The sequence below is a fragment of the Eutrigla gurnardus genome (genome assembly GCF_963514095.1).
Source record: "Eutrigla gurnardus genome assembly, chromosome: 1".
Taxonomy (NCBI): domain Eukaryota; kingdom Metazoa; phylum Chordata; class Actinopteri; order Perciformes; family Triglidae; genus Eutrigla; species Eutrigla gurnardus.
In genome coordinates, this window is record NC_139915.1 from 2,786,199 (window position 1) to 2,801,249 (window position 15,051).

The 15,051-nt window shown below is 44.5% G+C and overlaps 1 protein-coding gene across 5 annotated transcripts; it reads right to left on the minus strand.

Moving 5' to 3' along the window:
* Positions 1-511: 511 nt before the first annotated feature.
* ppfibp2a (PPFIA binding protein 2a) lies at positions 512-14,587 on the minus strand. 5 transcript variants are annotated; one of them, XM_084007855.1, is made up of 22 exons: positions 14,323-14,587; positions 12,538-12,624; positions 11,546-11,659; positions 9,706-9,837; positions 7,858-8,142; positions 7,502-7,594; positions 6,831-6,942; positions 6,131-6,192; positions 5,446-5,524; positions 5,158-5,282; positions 5,009-5,076; positions 4,862-4,922; positions 4,503-4,641; positions 3,617-3,758; positions 3,199-3,327; positions 2,806-2,956; positions 2,488-2,599; positions 2,127-2,215; positions 1,874-1,996; positions 1,497-1,622; positions 1,220-1,408; positions 512-1,137 (listed from the first exon to the last, which is right to left on the minus strand). In XM_084007855.1, exons 1-22 carry the CDS (start codon positions 14,368-14,370, stop codon positions 886-888), a joined length of 2,718 nt encoding a protein of 905 aa, XP_083863981.1. In that variant the 5' UTR covers positions 14,371-14,587; the 3' UTR covers positions 512-885. The 5 variants fall into 5 exon arrangements, with proteins under 5 accessions (XP_083863981.1, XP_083863982.1, XP_083863985.1 ...); XM_084007856.1 differs by lacking the exon at positions 11,546-11,659 and having other exon boundaries at positions 4,503-4,639; positions 4,860-4,922; positions 14,323-14,586; XM_084007859.1 differs by lacking the exon at positions 7,858-8,142 and having other exon boundaries at positions 14,323-14,585.
* Between the last annotated feature and the right edge of the window lie 464 nt (positions 14,588-15,051).

A 15,051-nucleotide genomic window follows, 5' to 3' on the forward strand; every position in this document is an offset into this window, starting at 1 on the left:
AACAAGCTTCACTGTTACCTCTGTAGAAGTAGGCGATCATGCTGGTCATGCTTTGGTGAAGTTGGTGATGTATCATAAGATGATCATCGATTGTTTGACACATTTATTTTCACCAATATTCAGGATATTCCACTTCCAACCTGGGATGAACCTAACCACCGTGTGGCACCAATCATTCCTGAATTTAAAATGTTTGACCAATAATGGGCAGTCCTGGATCAACTTTCCATTTAATACCTTAACATCCATCCAATACTGTCCAACAAACAACATATATAAATACATTGTGGAATAAAAACCATGAAAGCTACATATTGTACTCATGTAAGTACTGTATGCTACAATGGAGCTCACATGTAAATATGATCAAGCTGTTCAGAGACAGTAAGCATTTAAGCACCAGATGGCAGCAAAATCATTTGCTTTGATGGCCTCTGAGAATTACACCAAGACGACCGCGTTCATTACATTACTGCAACATTTGGGAGAATCCTGTAAAGACAACTCTTCGTTCAAGAAATACAATGATTTATTTGTTGGCAGTCATACAGGAGATGGAAGAGAGATCTTAAAGTAACTGTTCCAATAATTATACTGTGCATTTAATCCAGATATATATAACAAGAGAAGGTCATCAATATTACAACTAAATCTGCAGATGTTTGGATACAAAATGGTCAGTAAAATGCAAACGTATAAGCTTTGGAATCCAACTGTATAAGGAATGCAGAGAGCAGCTTTCATAAAACAATTCACACATTGTCACCATTCACCACCGTTTTAGATGAATATTGCTTGATCAGAATCTGGTTAACAATACATTATCAATCCAGCAAGTCACCATGGATTCACGTTGGGGACGTTTCTGCATCAGAAGTCACCGAGTCAGTGATTGAGAGGGGAGTGTGCTGTATTACTAAATGATTGCGTCGGGCCATTAGCCTGAGCTGTTATCCCCACGTGCCTCTCAGCCGGTCTGTCCAGGCTGGGGCTCAGGCCCCTGAGAGCTGCAGAGGGCAGGCGGGAAACCCCATTCACTGTCAGTGTTCCGCTGTCTATCGGGCAGATATAGTCCGCGGACTCATCCGGTTTTCTCTTCCTCAGGTGGCTGAATTGGGTGAAGCCCAGCTTCTTTGGCTGAAAGAAAAGTCCAACCCATGAATAAATCATTTGGATTTTACGCCGTTTTAACGTTTTGGCCCTTAGATTGTGCTCTTACCTTTACTTTGGCGGTGGTGGTGAGGGGGACGTGGCCCGTGGCGTTGCCATACTCCCGCTTCTCCTGCGTGGCCTGATGGCCCACCAGGGCGGCGAAGGCAGTGGCGAGGTGGCGGCGGAGCAACGTCTTCTGTGGAGGAATATTTAAGAGCAGGGCCAAAGTCTCTGAGCTGAAGCGGGGCTCCAGGATCTGTTGAAGAACAACACATTTAGGCCAACGGGCTTGTAATGTTAGCAGGGAAAACCTCGCAGGCAAGCTCCAAACCTAAAGTACTCACAATGAGACCTCCGTGGACGCCACTGCCCCTCAGATTGGGAGCGTACTCGGCCAGATCCACCGCTCTCAACCACTCCATCACGCGATGGTTAGACCACTGCACTACCTCGGAGGGAGAGGGGTGTTTCTGAAGAAGTTAAAAATAGAAATATTAATCTTCCCTCTGACTCATAACTGGGTGAACCTTCTCCTTAATACACTAGAAGTGGGCAGAATGAAGTGTTAATAGCACTGGGGCTTTGGAGGCATACAGTATGAAAGGGAAAATGTGCTTTGATGCCATTTTGATGTCTCTCTGTCGCCCTCTTGTGGGTAACTACTGTCATTACAAATGTTCACCATCCACAATTTTCCAATTCCTTTTCCGTGTCGGTTTACCTCTTCCCCTGGCCTGCGCCGGAGACAGTTAGGGTTGAACTTGTTGGCGTGGAGGACGTGGATGGCACATTTAATACTGAGATGATGGAGCTGACTGGTGACCTTCAGGGTCAAGAGGTCATTCTGTGTGAACGGCAAAAGAACACCAGTGAATATGATGAAAAGTATAGCATGTTTTGTTTAAATCATGTCCCACATGTGAATAAATGTATTAACAGCCTCTACTTTAATAGAAAGTGTAATGAAGTCTTACCACTGTGATGTATTGTATCATTCGCCCATCGACTCTGGCTTCATGGAAGTGGTCTTTATATTGAGGCAAACCAATATCATCCAACCAGCCTAGACGGGTGATAATCACATATTAATTCACTTCACTTATTCCATTTTGAATCAAGTAACACCAGCTGTCATGTGTTCATCGTAACTGCTCAGTTGAGATCCAGTTCCTCATTTTGAATGCTGGCAGTGGCTATATTTGCATTATTCTAATAAACACAGTTCATGTCTTTGTTTGGTTTGTGGCATGGGAAGTCCCTCTATCGGCAGATCGGATTCAAATGATAACGTGTGGCTTGTGAGGTTGAGAATATTCCATCTAGAAAGAGTCTTACGGGTGACCCAGATGTAGTCCAGCTCTGACGATTTCTCTATAACTTTAGTGGTGAAAGCCTTCAGAGCAAGCTGCAGCTTCTTCCTGTGTAGTGGATTCTTCATACCCATCTCCTGAGGTTAGAAAGGACTGATTGTTACTAGAAAACTAAAGATTGGGGAATAATTGATTGTTTGCCCTACAGCATTCACTTAATTTAGCCTGATAAACTTGAATATATATCCATGATTTTTTTTTCTCATCTAATAATTCAATATCAATGAATCAAGTCAAGATCTATTTTTTACAGTGTTGATTTGAAAGTGTCTTATTCTCTGACCTTCTCAAAGTCCTGAGGTGTGGCGGCCAGCAGCGTCTGTCCATTCTCAACCCACTGCCTGGTGAGACTGACGTACTGGGCCAGTCCGTAGTCCTCCAGCCAGCCACATACCTGCTCCTTGGTCCACTGGCCGATTGGAACGTTCATATCCCTGAACGAGGAAAAATACACAGATGATCATTTTAGAACAGCATCTCAATCCATCGCACCATATTTTAAAGATGCTAAATTTGAAATGTATAGGAAATCCAGTATATCTTTACACTGCAAATAGTTGTTTACTGCTATATCAGTGTTCTGAACATCTTATAGAGGAGAAACAGTAACCTGGCTGATACGAAACACTTCAAACAGGAGTACCACAGGGTCGGTGCGAGACACACTAAGCTTTACCGTGCAGGGTCATAAGATTCGGGGGTCCTGGTCAGTCTGGGTCCTGCTGTTGCACGCAGCCCGCCTCTTCTAAACTGACCACCATCTGGATCCGCCGCCTCGAGCCCTCCAGAGTGGGTTCTTCGAAGTCTGTGTGGGTGATGGTTAACATGGTAGAAACGAGGTTCATTTTAATAATTTTCACAGAAATATGAATAAAAACAACACAATAGTAAGATTAAGGTGATCATGTTAAATTGTGTAGTTTAGATTATTGGTGGGTGTTATGGTATGGTGATTGTAGTAGTGGAAGGATACTTTAATAAATGCATATAAATATATATTTTATACAGTTTATACATGTGCTTTATTTAGGTTGTTTGCTCTACGTTTGTGTTGTTGTATTGTTGATGTATCAGTGTATTTTCCCCACACTCACTTTCCCCAGAGTCTCTTGAAGCTCCTGTTATTTTTGATGTATTCTGGTGAGCCCACGGCTCGTTGGCAAGGCTGCGTGTTTTCTCCAGAAGGAACAGGGGAATTATCGCCTGAAGTGCTGTCATCAACTTTCTCCAACTTTCCTGCGAGAGGTTACAGACACCACAGTCAGTGCAATACTACTGAGCACAAACACAGTGCAAATGGTGCTGTGGATGGCCGTGCAGCGTTTTATAGATGCGTTTGATTGGTTCCACATGGCAGTTCCCTTGTGATAATGAGAGCAGACATAGTGTCACTGTAACACCACCAAATAAAAGCATTCATTTTGAAGAGAGCAGTTTCAATTAATTGAGGCGTTAATAAAAAAAAAGAACTTTTTTTCTTGTTGCATACCAAACAACGTGAAGGTGGTCTACCTTCTCAAAGAGCTCTACTCACGAGAGGGAGCACAGGTTACAGATCATTGGGTTTGGCAAATAATTCAGCGGTTAATGCTCCATGAAAAAAAAAGATTTACAAGCTGTGATCTTTATGACATGTGTTGTAATTCAGCCCCCACGCTACAGCAGAAGGCAGCAGGGAAGGGTGGGGCCCAAGTTAAAACCGGTCGGTGAAGCTGAGGAAGGGTGGAGCTGGGATGAATGTGGTCGATCAGAGAAAGAGAGAGGGTGTGTTCGGTAAGAAATCTATCCCATAATCCATCTGCTCTGTCAGGAGCCTCTGCAATTAGATGTGATCAAAGGTGCTCAAAGGAGAGTGGTTTGCCCCAAATATGAATACTGCCTCTGCTCATGGGAATCACCATTCCTCAGAAAAGGGAAGTCTGGATTATTACTGCACAGTATCCATCACTGAGTGTGGACGGATTTAACGTCTGAATTTACTTTGGCCGGAGTCTCCATCTTCGCTCCCATCTGGAGACTGTTGACTCTGGATCTCACTGCCGCTGTCCCTGCTGCCATTCTGCTCCGGCGGGGAGGAGTTCACCGGCAGCGTCTGACTTCGACTGTCATCCAGCCCACTCTGGATAAACACAGATACCAAGAGAAAAAACAATACCTGTAAATGTACAACACCCCTTTAGTGTAGAAATGAGCAGAGTCTCTCATGCGTCAATGATTTAAGTAGCAGGTTGTATGTAAAAACACAACAAAAAGAAGAGTAAGAATTAGAATGACTCAGGGTTGATTATATACATTAAAACATAAATGGCATATTACATTGTACGCTGATGACAACACACCTTTTCTAAAGATCCGTTTGGAAGGTCATTCATGCTGCTTGATAAAGCCTGCGGTTCTGTTCTGAGAAGATCAAAAACACAGTCATCTCAGTAAGATCACACTAAGAGATGGGAGAGTTGTCCACAAAGGAAAAGCTGCTTCTCTACCTGGAATCACTGTCCTTCTGGCCCGATGAGATCGATGTCTGTTGGGAGGAAGAACTGCTTGTGGAAACCTGTGAAAAAAACAACAACCTTTCAATAAAACCATGTCATTCAAACAACTTTAACTAGTAGCTGAAATTGTCTGTACCCACTTCAGACTTCACATCCACAGATTTTGCACTGCCAGAGTCAGTATTCTTCATCAGCACGTGCTCTTCCTCCTCGCTGCTGCTTGACGGAGTCCTGCCATTTGACAGTGAACCGCCAGCAGGTGGAGCTACAGTAACAAAGAAAAGAAATCCTTTTTTTTCTTGAGCTAAAGCACTGCCGCCATGTCTGTACTTCTGAGGGAAGAGTGGTGGTTTATAGGCTCAGATGTGGAAGCCAAACTCATAGAAATGGCACAAGTGAAGGATAAAGCGAGTGAAGCAGCTGATTACCTTGCCTTGTGGTGTGTGTGGCCTCTCTGAATTGCCTGCACTGATTCAGGAGGAGGGTGAGCTCTTCAATACGCCGGTCCTGACCAAAACAGAAAGCCGATGAAGATGTTTGTCTCAGGTTTGGAAACTCACACGTGGACACGAACGTCCCTCCTTCCCCACATGGCCTTTAAATCAAAGTCGCCAATAGGGCGGGGACTGACACGGGCCTGGCTGGAAGTCTTAGTGGTGGTAACCAGCTGCGTGCAGTATGTGTTTTTTGAAGTGGTGCCCATGTCTGGTTTTGTCATGGTTCTCTTAATGTAGCTCTCTCCAAAATTAGGCTTGGCAGATCGAGACCTACTTAAGTGTGGCTTTGCCTGAAATGGCTCGCCTTGGGGTGTGTGTGCCTTTCAGCAGCGTGCCACATGTAGGCCCCTCATCTGTGAGTCCTTAACGTCCGAGATTCTCCGGCTAGAGAATACAAAAGGCCCTCTGTACTATAAATGGGTGGAGGGCGGTGCCCCGGAGAAATGACAGCATCTAAATACAGTTACCTTCTAACCTTTCCCACAGCGTGATGAAAGCCCTTCTATATACAAGTATCATTGTAGTGAGCTGATGACAACACACGCATGCTGCTCCGTCCTACATTATTACATGTAAAGAGAGAGGCTGGACCTCCATATCACTGCTGATAACTTACCTTTTCATCGTTGGCAGCTACCAGAGATTTCATTCCAGTCCTAAGCCTCTGCAGCTCCTGATCTATAAAGAGACACCCCACACTGATCAGAGATCTGTACCGGCAGCCTGTCGTGTAAATTGGTATTTTGTGTGTCATCCAAACCATATATTTTTGGATACACCCAAGCCTTTTTTTAATCTAGCATTCATAGCTTTAGCCATGTCAGCATTTACATATCTGGGCCCAGGGTCTTTCTAACTACTGTGGGCACACAGGCAGCATTACGGGTGAGTGACCATGATTATAAAGCAAGGACCCCAGAAGTTCAAATCATGAACAAACAAGAGTTTATGCTCTGGGGAACCAGTTGGTGACTGTCAAAGGTGGCGCTCAGAGCAACGGGGAACAAAAGAATACAATAAAGAGAACGGTGGAGGAAGTAAGTGAAAGATGCAAAGTAGAGCCCGTGGGTTTTAAATGATTTTCATTTAGTACTGTTCAGGCTTACATTTGGTGTTTAGACTCTTCCTGTACATCTCCTCTGAGAGAGAGAGACAGACAGAGAGCTATGGTGAGACAGTTTATTAAGGGCAGACGTTTCCCTGCAGCGAGTTAATGAACGAGTCGTTGACTGTGTCACCTATCAGGCTGGTAACTGTCAGAGTCAGAGCTGCTGTGGCAGGGCGGTGGAGGACTGGGGCCCGGCTGCTTTGCTTACCTCTCTCGGGGCTGTCGGAGGACGGCGAGGGCCTGGCCAGCAGCTGAGTGTTCAAGCTCTCGATCTCGGCGTTCTTACTGAGCAGAAGCTGCTGAAGGCCGCCGATCTCTGCCTGTGGGCCACAGTGAGGGATCTTAGCAGGAAGGACATGCAGTTGTGTGCCAAGGTCTGTTTAAACCCACAGCTAAACGGTCTTTCAAGTGGAAAGTTGAGTTTGCCTCATAGTTCAAATCGTAGCCTTGTAATATAGAGAAACTTGCACATTAAACATTCCATATAGCTCAGTGTCTGCCATATCTGTAGCTGATTGTTCTAGTGTGTGTTTTTTAAATATTCTACTAACAATAGTAGACCATAGTAACCAAAGCTTTGAGTGTAGAAACACACTGAAATAGATCTAATATACAGTCACAGACAGATTGTTCCAGAAGATGACTGAGAGACATAATGAAGTCATGGGCAAGATAATGCTTTCTATTCCCTCTAGACTTTAAAATAGAAGATGAAACAGAGTTAGGTGTCCATGCAAAACAGAATGACTCACTAAACTGGCCGGAACAGCGGATTTGGACAACATTTAGGAAAGTTGAGTGGAGAGTGAGCAGTGGAATTTGGGCACTAGTGATGTGTTACAGAGTCTAGACACCACGGAAATCAGGACTTCCTTTTACCTTCGTTGCTTTGAGTTTCTTCTCATACTGCAGCTTCTCGTCCTCCAGGTGCTCCACTTTGTCCTTGAGACTCCTGAGCTCTTTGAGTAAGCCCTAAAACAGAACATTTAGCTCGTTTAAAACCAGTAAAGTTAGTAAATCTGCAAATGTTTTCCTTCTTAACACACAATATTAAATAAAATGCACCCATATTAGTGTCACACACTGATGCATGATATTTTTTCCAGACACGTTGCTCAGTGAAAGCTCTGCTGAGGAGATTTAGTGAGCGCTTGTTTCATTTGCACCTGCAGCTAAGGATCACACAACCCATGCTGTACACCAGGTTAGGAGTCATGCAGGCAGGCTGTGCCTACACTTTCTTCTGAGCAGTGGTACTGCTGCTCTGCATCTGAGCTTTCCTCGTCCGGGCCGTGTCTGTTTCCACGGGGCCCATCTGGATCCTCTTCTGAGGCTCTGTCACAGGACGGCCTGGGGTTTGAGCCCTCGCCCTTAGTGGACTCGGTTGGACTCGCTACCGGAGAGCTGCTGTCAGCTGTGGTCTCCAGCTCCAAGGTCTTTTTCTCCTGGATCTTGCTATTGATCTCCTTCTGAAACCGGCACATCTGCTCCTGCAGCTCACTAATGAAATTCACTACAGTCTGACAGATGCGGCGAGGGGGAAAGAATGGAGAGAAATATTTAGAGGGAGAAAACGGAAAAGTACTAGAAGTTGTATGTGGATGTGCTTGTGTGTGAATGAGCCTGTATTAGAAACACACATCCTCGGCTGCTCCCCCCATACACCAGATGAGACTAACTCTTCCATTATTTTCTATTTGTTCACAAACCCAAACTCTCGCTTTTGCCATTTAACTGCATTCATATTACTCTGCATTATGCTGTGCCATGTACCTGAACTCACACCTATCATGTTTATGGAATGGGCAGCTTTGCGTTGACAAATGACGGGACAGGTGAGTGGGTTTGACATCTTTGAGAGGCGATTCGTGCTCATGTTCCTCCAGAAAGAGTGTAAACAGCAGCCAAGCTATGCCCGGCCTGTGGAGAGAGGAAGTCTCATTTGGGGACCGGGACAGCGGATGTGACAGATGATATGGAGTGCCTGCATGGCTAAATTTAACCGGGAGCTTACTGGCTCACAGCAAGGAGGCAATGTGTGTGTGTGTGTGTGTGTGTGTGTGTGTGTGTGTGTGTGTGTGTGTGTGTGTGTGACATGTTTGTGTAGTAGAGGCAGCACGTGGGAGGCCAGTAAAGTGTTCAAAGCGGATTGTTTCCCCCTATTCTCCCTAAGTCCAAACAGCTGTTAGGGAAAGTTGGGATGTGGACGTAATGAAAGCAGTCTTGTTGTCTACTTAATCACGCTTACCCTATGGTGTTTTCTTCTGCTGAGAAATACAAATTAAATCCCAATAAACGCTCAAGCTCATTTAAATAAGCCTTTTCTTCTTTTCCCCCCGTGTACTTTATAGAAAGCAACTGGAGGCATGGTTCCCATAAAGATAAACCAGTGAACCTTAACCCGCCACCAGGAACACAACTCTGAATCCTACACACTCTCATATCAGGCCTGTCATCCATCATGCCAGCTCTGCTATGCAGCAACACTTTTAACCTGAGGACACAAAGGCTCTTTGAGCAGCAGTGTTTTTAAAGTAACTACATACATTACAGTATCCTGTCTAGTAGAAACGTTGCTCTCCCTGCTTCTCCAATTCATCCGGTCTGAATGCCCAGGATGTCTGCTGGTAACCCAACACATCGGTCCCAAGAAAAATAGATGATTTAGTTTAAACTGACCAAAAATGTGAACCCCTCGGAGACTTTTTTCCTGTGGACTGTGCCCAGGAACAACAGAGCCGGGGTTTGGGTGAATGTTCCCCTCCATCTGTCCAGAAAGTGTTTATGATCTTCCATAAAAAATCAGCAGCTGACTTCAAGGTTCGATCCATAAGAACACAAGGCAGATTTTTTGTGTGTACCCTCTTCATTCTTGAGTTAGGGTCAGATTTCCAGGAGGATCTTAGCTAAACTAATTCCTCCTTGCAAACAATCATATCAACAACACATCATTCACATTTACAAGTTCGGAATATGAAGTTTGAAGTGAAACTCATGTATATCCCAAACAAGCTTTGATTTGAATAAGTTGGGACAAACATTATCTCCGCTGTACTGTACGTTCAACACAAACAAGGCCCTACCTCTGCTTTGTGCTGCCTTTCAGCCCCGTGGTCCTGTTTCCCATCCATGTCTGCCAGCTTTAGTTTCAGGTAGGACACCTCCCCCATAAGATTCAACTTCTGGCTCTCCAGTGACGTCCTTTGCAGGAGCTCCTGTCATCAACAACATGCGGCGAGAGCATGAGGCAACACAGACTGTACACAGCGATACGTACAAACACACATAAACACGGTATCATGGCTGCAATGATACATCCGCTCTCAGTACTTACTTAACAAAGACAACATTAAGTATGAGGCACAGCGAGCTCCCGGGTCTGACAGTCCCCTCGGACAAACCCACTGGTTTCAGACGCTGTTTGAGTGGCTAAATATACACAACCCATGACCACTATTTATAATGCCTATTTCACAGCTCACTCAAAGTACACAGCGGAAGGGGGAGCGAGTGAGATCGGAAGCATGCAAAACATTCGGAGAAAGAACATTAAAATAACTCTGACAGGTGCATTTTCCCGTCACTGTGAACCGCTGCCAAACCAACCTGGTGGCTCTGCTACACCGTTCTGTGACTATCTGTCCCGAATGGCTGTTAGCTTTTAGTGTTAAGCCGTGCTATTCAGGCAGATGTATAACTAATTTGGTTTGATGCATAAGCAGGTGTTGAATCACTTAAAGTCCAGAAATGAGCATCAGGCAGGCAAATATATGGATACGTCCATTTAAAACTCATGGCTTTGGAAAATATCTGGGCTTCTGTGAGAGGTACACATGGAAAATATTCAAGCTTTGTCACCAGGAAGAGATTTACGGCTCAGGTCCAAAGCCTCATAATGACCATGTCTCCGAGAAACCAGCCCTGGATGCCCTTTGGTACACAGCACACATACAGCACTGTGAACGGAGGAGTCGACACCGAGCATTAGATGGTGAAAACACACATTCCTGGCACTCGTAAAACTTGTCAGAATAGGTCCAAACAGTCCACCTTGAATGGGAATGTCACAAGAGCAGCATTATAAGAGTGAGACAGACTGATCCGGTACCTGGTTCATCTTACTCCAGTGTCTGCCTGCAGCAAAGGAAGAGTACGTGTGTTTCCCTCATAGAGTCAGTGGTTTCTAATGCCTCTCGGTAGATTACACTGTCATACATCCGCTCCCTCCGTTCAGAGTCCGTGGTGTTTGACAGAGTTAAGCTTTCAAGTCAAAAGCAAACAACAGAAAGTTGCACACATACACTCCTCTTAAAGGAGCACCACCCATATTCTTTCTCCCTCCCATCTCTCCACCTTTTCCAGCTGTTGTCACTCTCTCTCTCTCTCTCTCTCTCTCTCTCTCTCTCTCTCTCTCTCTCTCTCTCTCTCTCTCTCTCTCTCTCTCTCTGTGTGTGTGTGTGTGTGTGAGAGCATGCAAGGTCTTGGTGGTTACAGGTTGGGGGGTGTGGCTAACGGCGCCGTAATCACCTGCCCAGACAGACTAGTCTGGCCCTGCATCCACCAGAAAAGTACGCTGAGACATTGCCGTGGAATGAGTCTGAGCGTCCTAAATATTTTTGGTTGTCACGGTAACGTGCAGCCAGAAACACTGGCATCTTAGCAAGGAATGTGTTCCCAGGAAGCAGATCTCATCCTGAGTCACATTCTGCAGCTTATGAGAAAAAGATTGGATTTGCAGAAGTCCCATTTAAAAGAGAGTGGGGGCCGTCTCACATCTCATTAAATGGAAGGACGATATTGAAATAAAAGCCCTGGAATGACTCCTGGATGATGGAAGTCAGACTTTCCTGATGTTAGTCCAGTAATACGTCAAGTGTTTGGTATGGAGAAGGTCCAGTGGAGGATGCTTTTGGAGCTGTGTACCTGCTGCAGCATCTCCTCTGTGGAGTTGAGTTTGTGCCGATGCTCCACCAGAGAACTCTGCAGGTCGCTGATTTTGGCCCACTGAGCTTCCACCTGGTCTGTCAGCACACTCACCTGTGTGCATGTGCGTGTTTGGGCAGAAAGTGAGCAGAGATAAGAATCTTTCTTCCACCAAAACTTAACAAAAAAAATCATTTAATTTCACATAATGCAGTCTAGGCCGAACGTATTAAGGCCTCCAATACTCCCGGTTGCTCACAGTACACACTAATATCAGCTATTTTCATTTAATTGCTGTGCTGAATTTTTTTGTTGATGTTTCTCCATTTGTGCCAGATCCAACAGAGGTACCATTTCCTCTGAGAATGAATGATCCTTTGTGCCTCCGTAGGTGCTTGCAACACTTCAGCAGCTCCAGCAGCGTCAGCAGAACTCAGGTTAAATTTAAATCCTCCAAGAAACCATTAATGCCCCATAATAGCTAATCACATGCTAAGAGGCTGGTCCGACCGGCCAAGTGGAGCAGATTTACTAAAGGAATGTTTTATGTGGGGCCAGAAAAAACAAACAGGGCACCTGCTCTCACACACACCTACACACACACACACACACACACACACACACACACACAGCACACGGTGGAGCTCGCCTCAACCTGTCTGAGATAAGCACTTCTCAAGTACACACACCTACACACACAGACACACAAACAAGACGTCGGAGTGTTGTAACCAAATCCAGCTTTACACGTTTACCTGTGCAAAAGAAATCAAGTAATTGCACAACATTTACAAAGCAATACTCTGTTCTACCTTTGCCCTTTGTCTCCCGGTCGCTCTCCTCCCACTAACAGGGTGGAGTCATACGTCCTTTTATTTTAGCAGGGAACTTTTTCACCTTTATAATCACATACGCTTTATTATAAAACCCTTTCAAAGGTCATATTCTGAAACAAAAAACGAGATTGTGTTGTTGAGTTTTTAGAAGCTCACCTGCAGAATTAGTGACTCTTTGTCTCCCTCCAGACGTGATAATCGCTCCTGGTAGGACTCACTACTGCCAGATGAAGGGAGGTTTACCTTCAGAATAAAGGTCAGCCATTACGTTCAGTAAGTACACTGTAAAAACAGAAACGTTGCCAAGTGGGTCAGATTTGTTTTTCTTCGCTGAGGTTGCCGTCTCAGACTCAGATGCGTGTCAGAGGATCATGGGGGGAGGACGAGTCTGCGAGAAGTTTACAGGTCCTAGGTCAGCATTCAACATTTATAGTGGCTGATCAGTGGAAAAACGTGTTGGATGAAGGCTGAGCCTTCAGAGCCGTCAGTGAGCGAGGGAAGCAAAGTGCAACCAAATGGGCTCAAGTTTCTCAGAAATCCAACCACAGGTTCAACCACAACCATGGAAACATCATGTAGAGCAGCGTGGATCCTGGGCCAGCATGTGGTGTGCAATCATTTTAAAACACCATTAAGTCTTTAATACAGTATGCATCGGACTACAGAAACTCTTTGAGCAGGATCATATTTGAATGTACAGTATGCTTACTTTAAGTCTTATTACGTACTTTTGCTTTTTGTAATCAATAGCTTTTTTTTTTATCCCCATGATATTTTTCTTTCTTTCTGTGACAATAATAGTCACTGGCTTACTTTTTGTGACTTGAGAACTTTAAAAACTTTAGCTCTGCCTCCGAACTGCAGACACAAAACTTTCATTAATTTCCAAAAATCTTGGGGAATGCACAAATGCTTCACAACTTGGACAATAATAGAGTATAACTACTAGATTAATGTGAATAACTTCCAGTACAGCTGCCTCCTCGTAGTCGACTCATTGGTTGTTTTGGTCTTTTTTCGTCAGCTCACGTTTCTTTAGTCGATTCATCATTTATTTATTATTTTTTCATGCTGAATTACTTATTTCCAAGACACATACACATTTAAAGTGGTGGTTTTGTATCTTCTTTTTGATTCAACAATATTTTGAGTTTGTGTGGTTGAAGAATAAATAATTACAGGCCACTGCATTGAATTCCATAGTAATTCGTCATAATTCAATGTGTTTTTATCCTTTCATATTTGTATTTATACCTGTATCTGTGATTCTTGGAAAGAACCTTGTATATTAGACATGAACAGTGTTTTATAAATACATTTCTACTCATTGATGTACTATTTCAACAGATCATATCTGTGGTAGGGAAGAACTCCTTTGTCTGTGTAGATTATCAATCAAAAGGTCACATGCCGTGAGCCTAAAGCTCAAGACTGCACATGATAATGAGTGTCATGAAAATGCTTCCTCTATGGATTCAACATTCAGTAAGAGTTATGACCTAATGGAGGCAGTGAGGACTAATGCCTTCTTAATGGCAGCAAGATGGTATGTGCTGTCCAAAAACTCCCTATAGGTCCGAGTGGCAGGAAATGATCTCAGCTGACATGCAATCCATTTGTCTTTCGCCTCAAACGTTTTAACCCTGTGACCAGGTTAGCATTCATGCAGGTGGTGACTCATGTACTATCTACCCTAGACAAGAAGTTTCTGTATTCACATCATACTTTATATTGGGATTATCTTTTTCATGGAGCTAGTGTATCGGAGTGTCTTCAACTCACAAACAAAACACATCCTCCTCCCAAATTATCTACCATGGCAACCGTAATTATGCTGTAACAACAACAACGCTGCAAAACCAAAGTAAAACAAACAACCAACGACCTTTGGTTGTGAAATAAAGCCGTGAAGAGCAAACATGCAAGTGGAGAATGTCTTACCTTCCGAAGCCAGGCAAAATGTTTGTAGAAATCAATATCATGCTCCATTCTGCAGGCCCATTGTACCGTGCATCTGGCTCTTAATGTTAGATAGGAACAGAACTGAGCCGGTGCTATAAAGCCTCGGCCGAGATGAACAGATACCAGAATCCACAGTGAAAATGAAACAATGGCTCTTAACTGTGCTGCACTTTGGAGCTCCCTGAGTCCTTTTTACAGACCCTCCATGTTGCAGAGAGCAGAGAGGACTTGGTCTGTGTTGTTTGGAGTCTGGGCAGCCTGAGACTTTTAGCTGAGGCGATTAACTCAAACTATGCCAGTTGGCTGTACTCCCCTTCTCTCTTCTCTTCACTTTTTTTTGGACCTCCTTTTAACTCCCCCCTTTTTGCTTTCTCCTGCTTTCCCTCTCAAGTACACTCAAACTGCTTCAGTACCTCTGCAGCCCTTCATGATCTATCATCTTTCCCCGTCCTCCCTTTCCCTTCTCCCGTTCATCTCTGTCTGTCTCGCTCTGTGGGAATTACCACTCGGTCGGGCTAATTTTTCGGGGCTTCCTAAAGGGGCACATGAGAGGAAACTTTCTGCAGCACATGCTCGTCAGATGTGGTGCAGAGCAAAGACAAGGGAGAGAGGGGAGGAGGGGCTGGTGGAGGAGACTGAGGGTGAAAGTGAGTGTACAGTTTGACAGGATCAAATGTGAGCAGAGAAGAAGAGGGCCGAGGGCTAAAC

Coding starts and splice junctions, on each gene's coding strand:
- ppfibp2a (XM_084007855.1), bottom strand. CDS start 14,370: ATGGAGCATGATATTGATTTCTACAAACATTTTGCCTGGCTTCGGAAG. Junction 4,642..4,861: donor CAAACGGATCTTTAGAAAAG/GTGTGTTGTCAT, acceptor GTGTTTATCCAG/AGTGGGCTGGATGACAGTCG. Junction 1,997..2,126: donor TGATACAATACATCACAGTG/GTAAGACTTCAT, acceptor CCGTTCACACAG/AATGACCTCTTGACCCTGAA.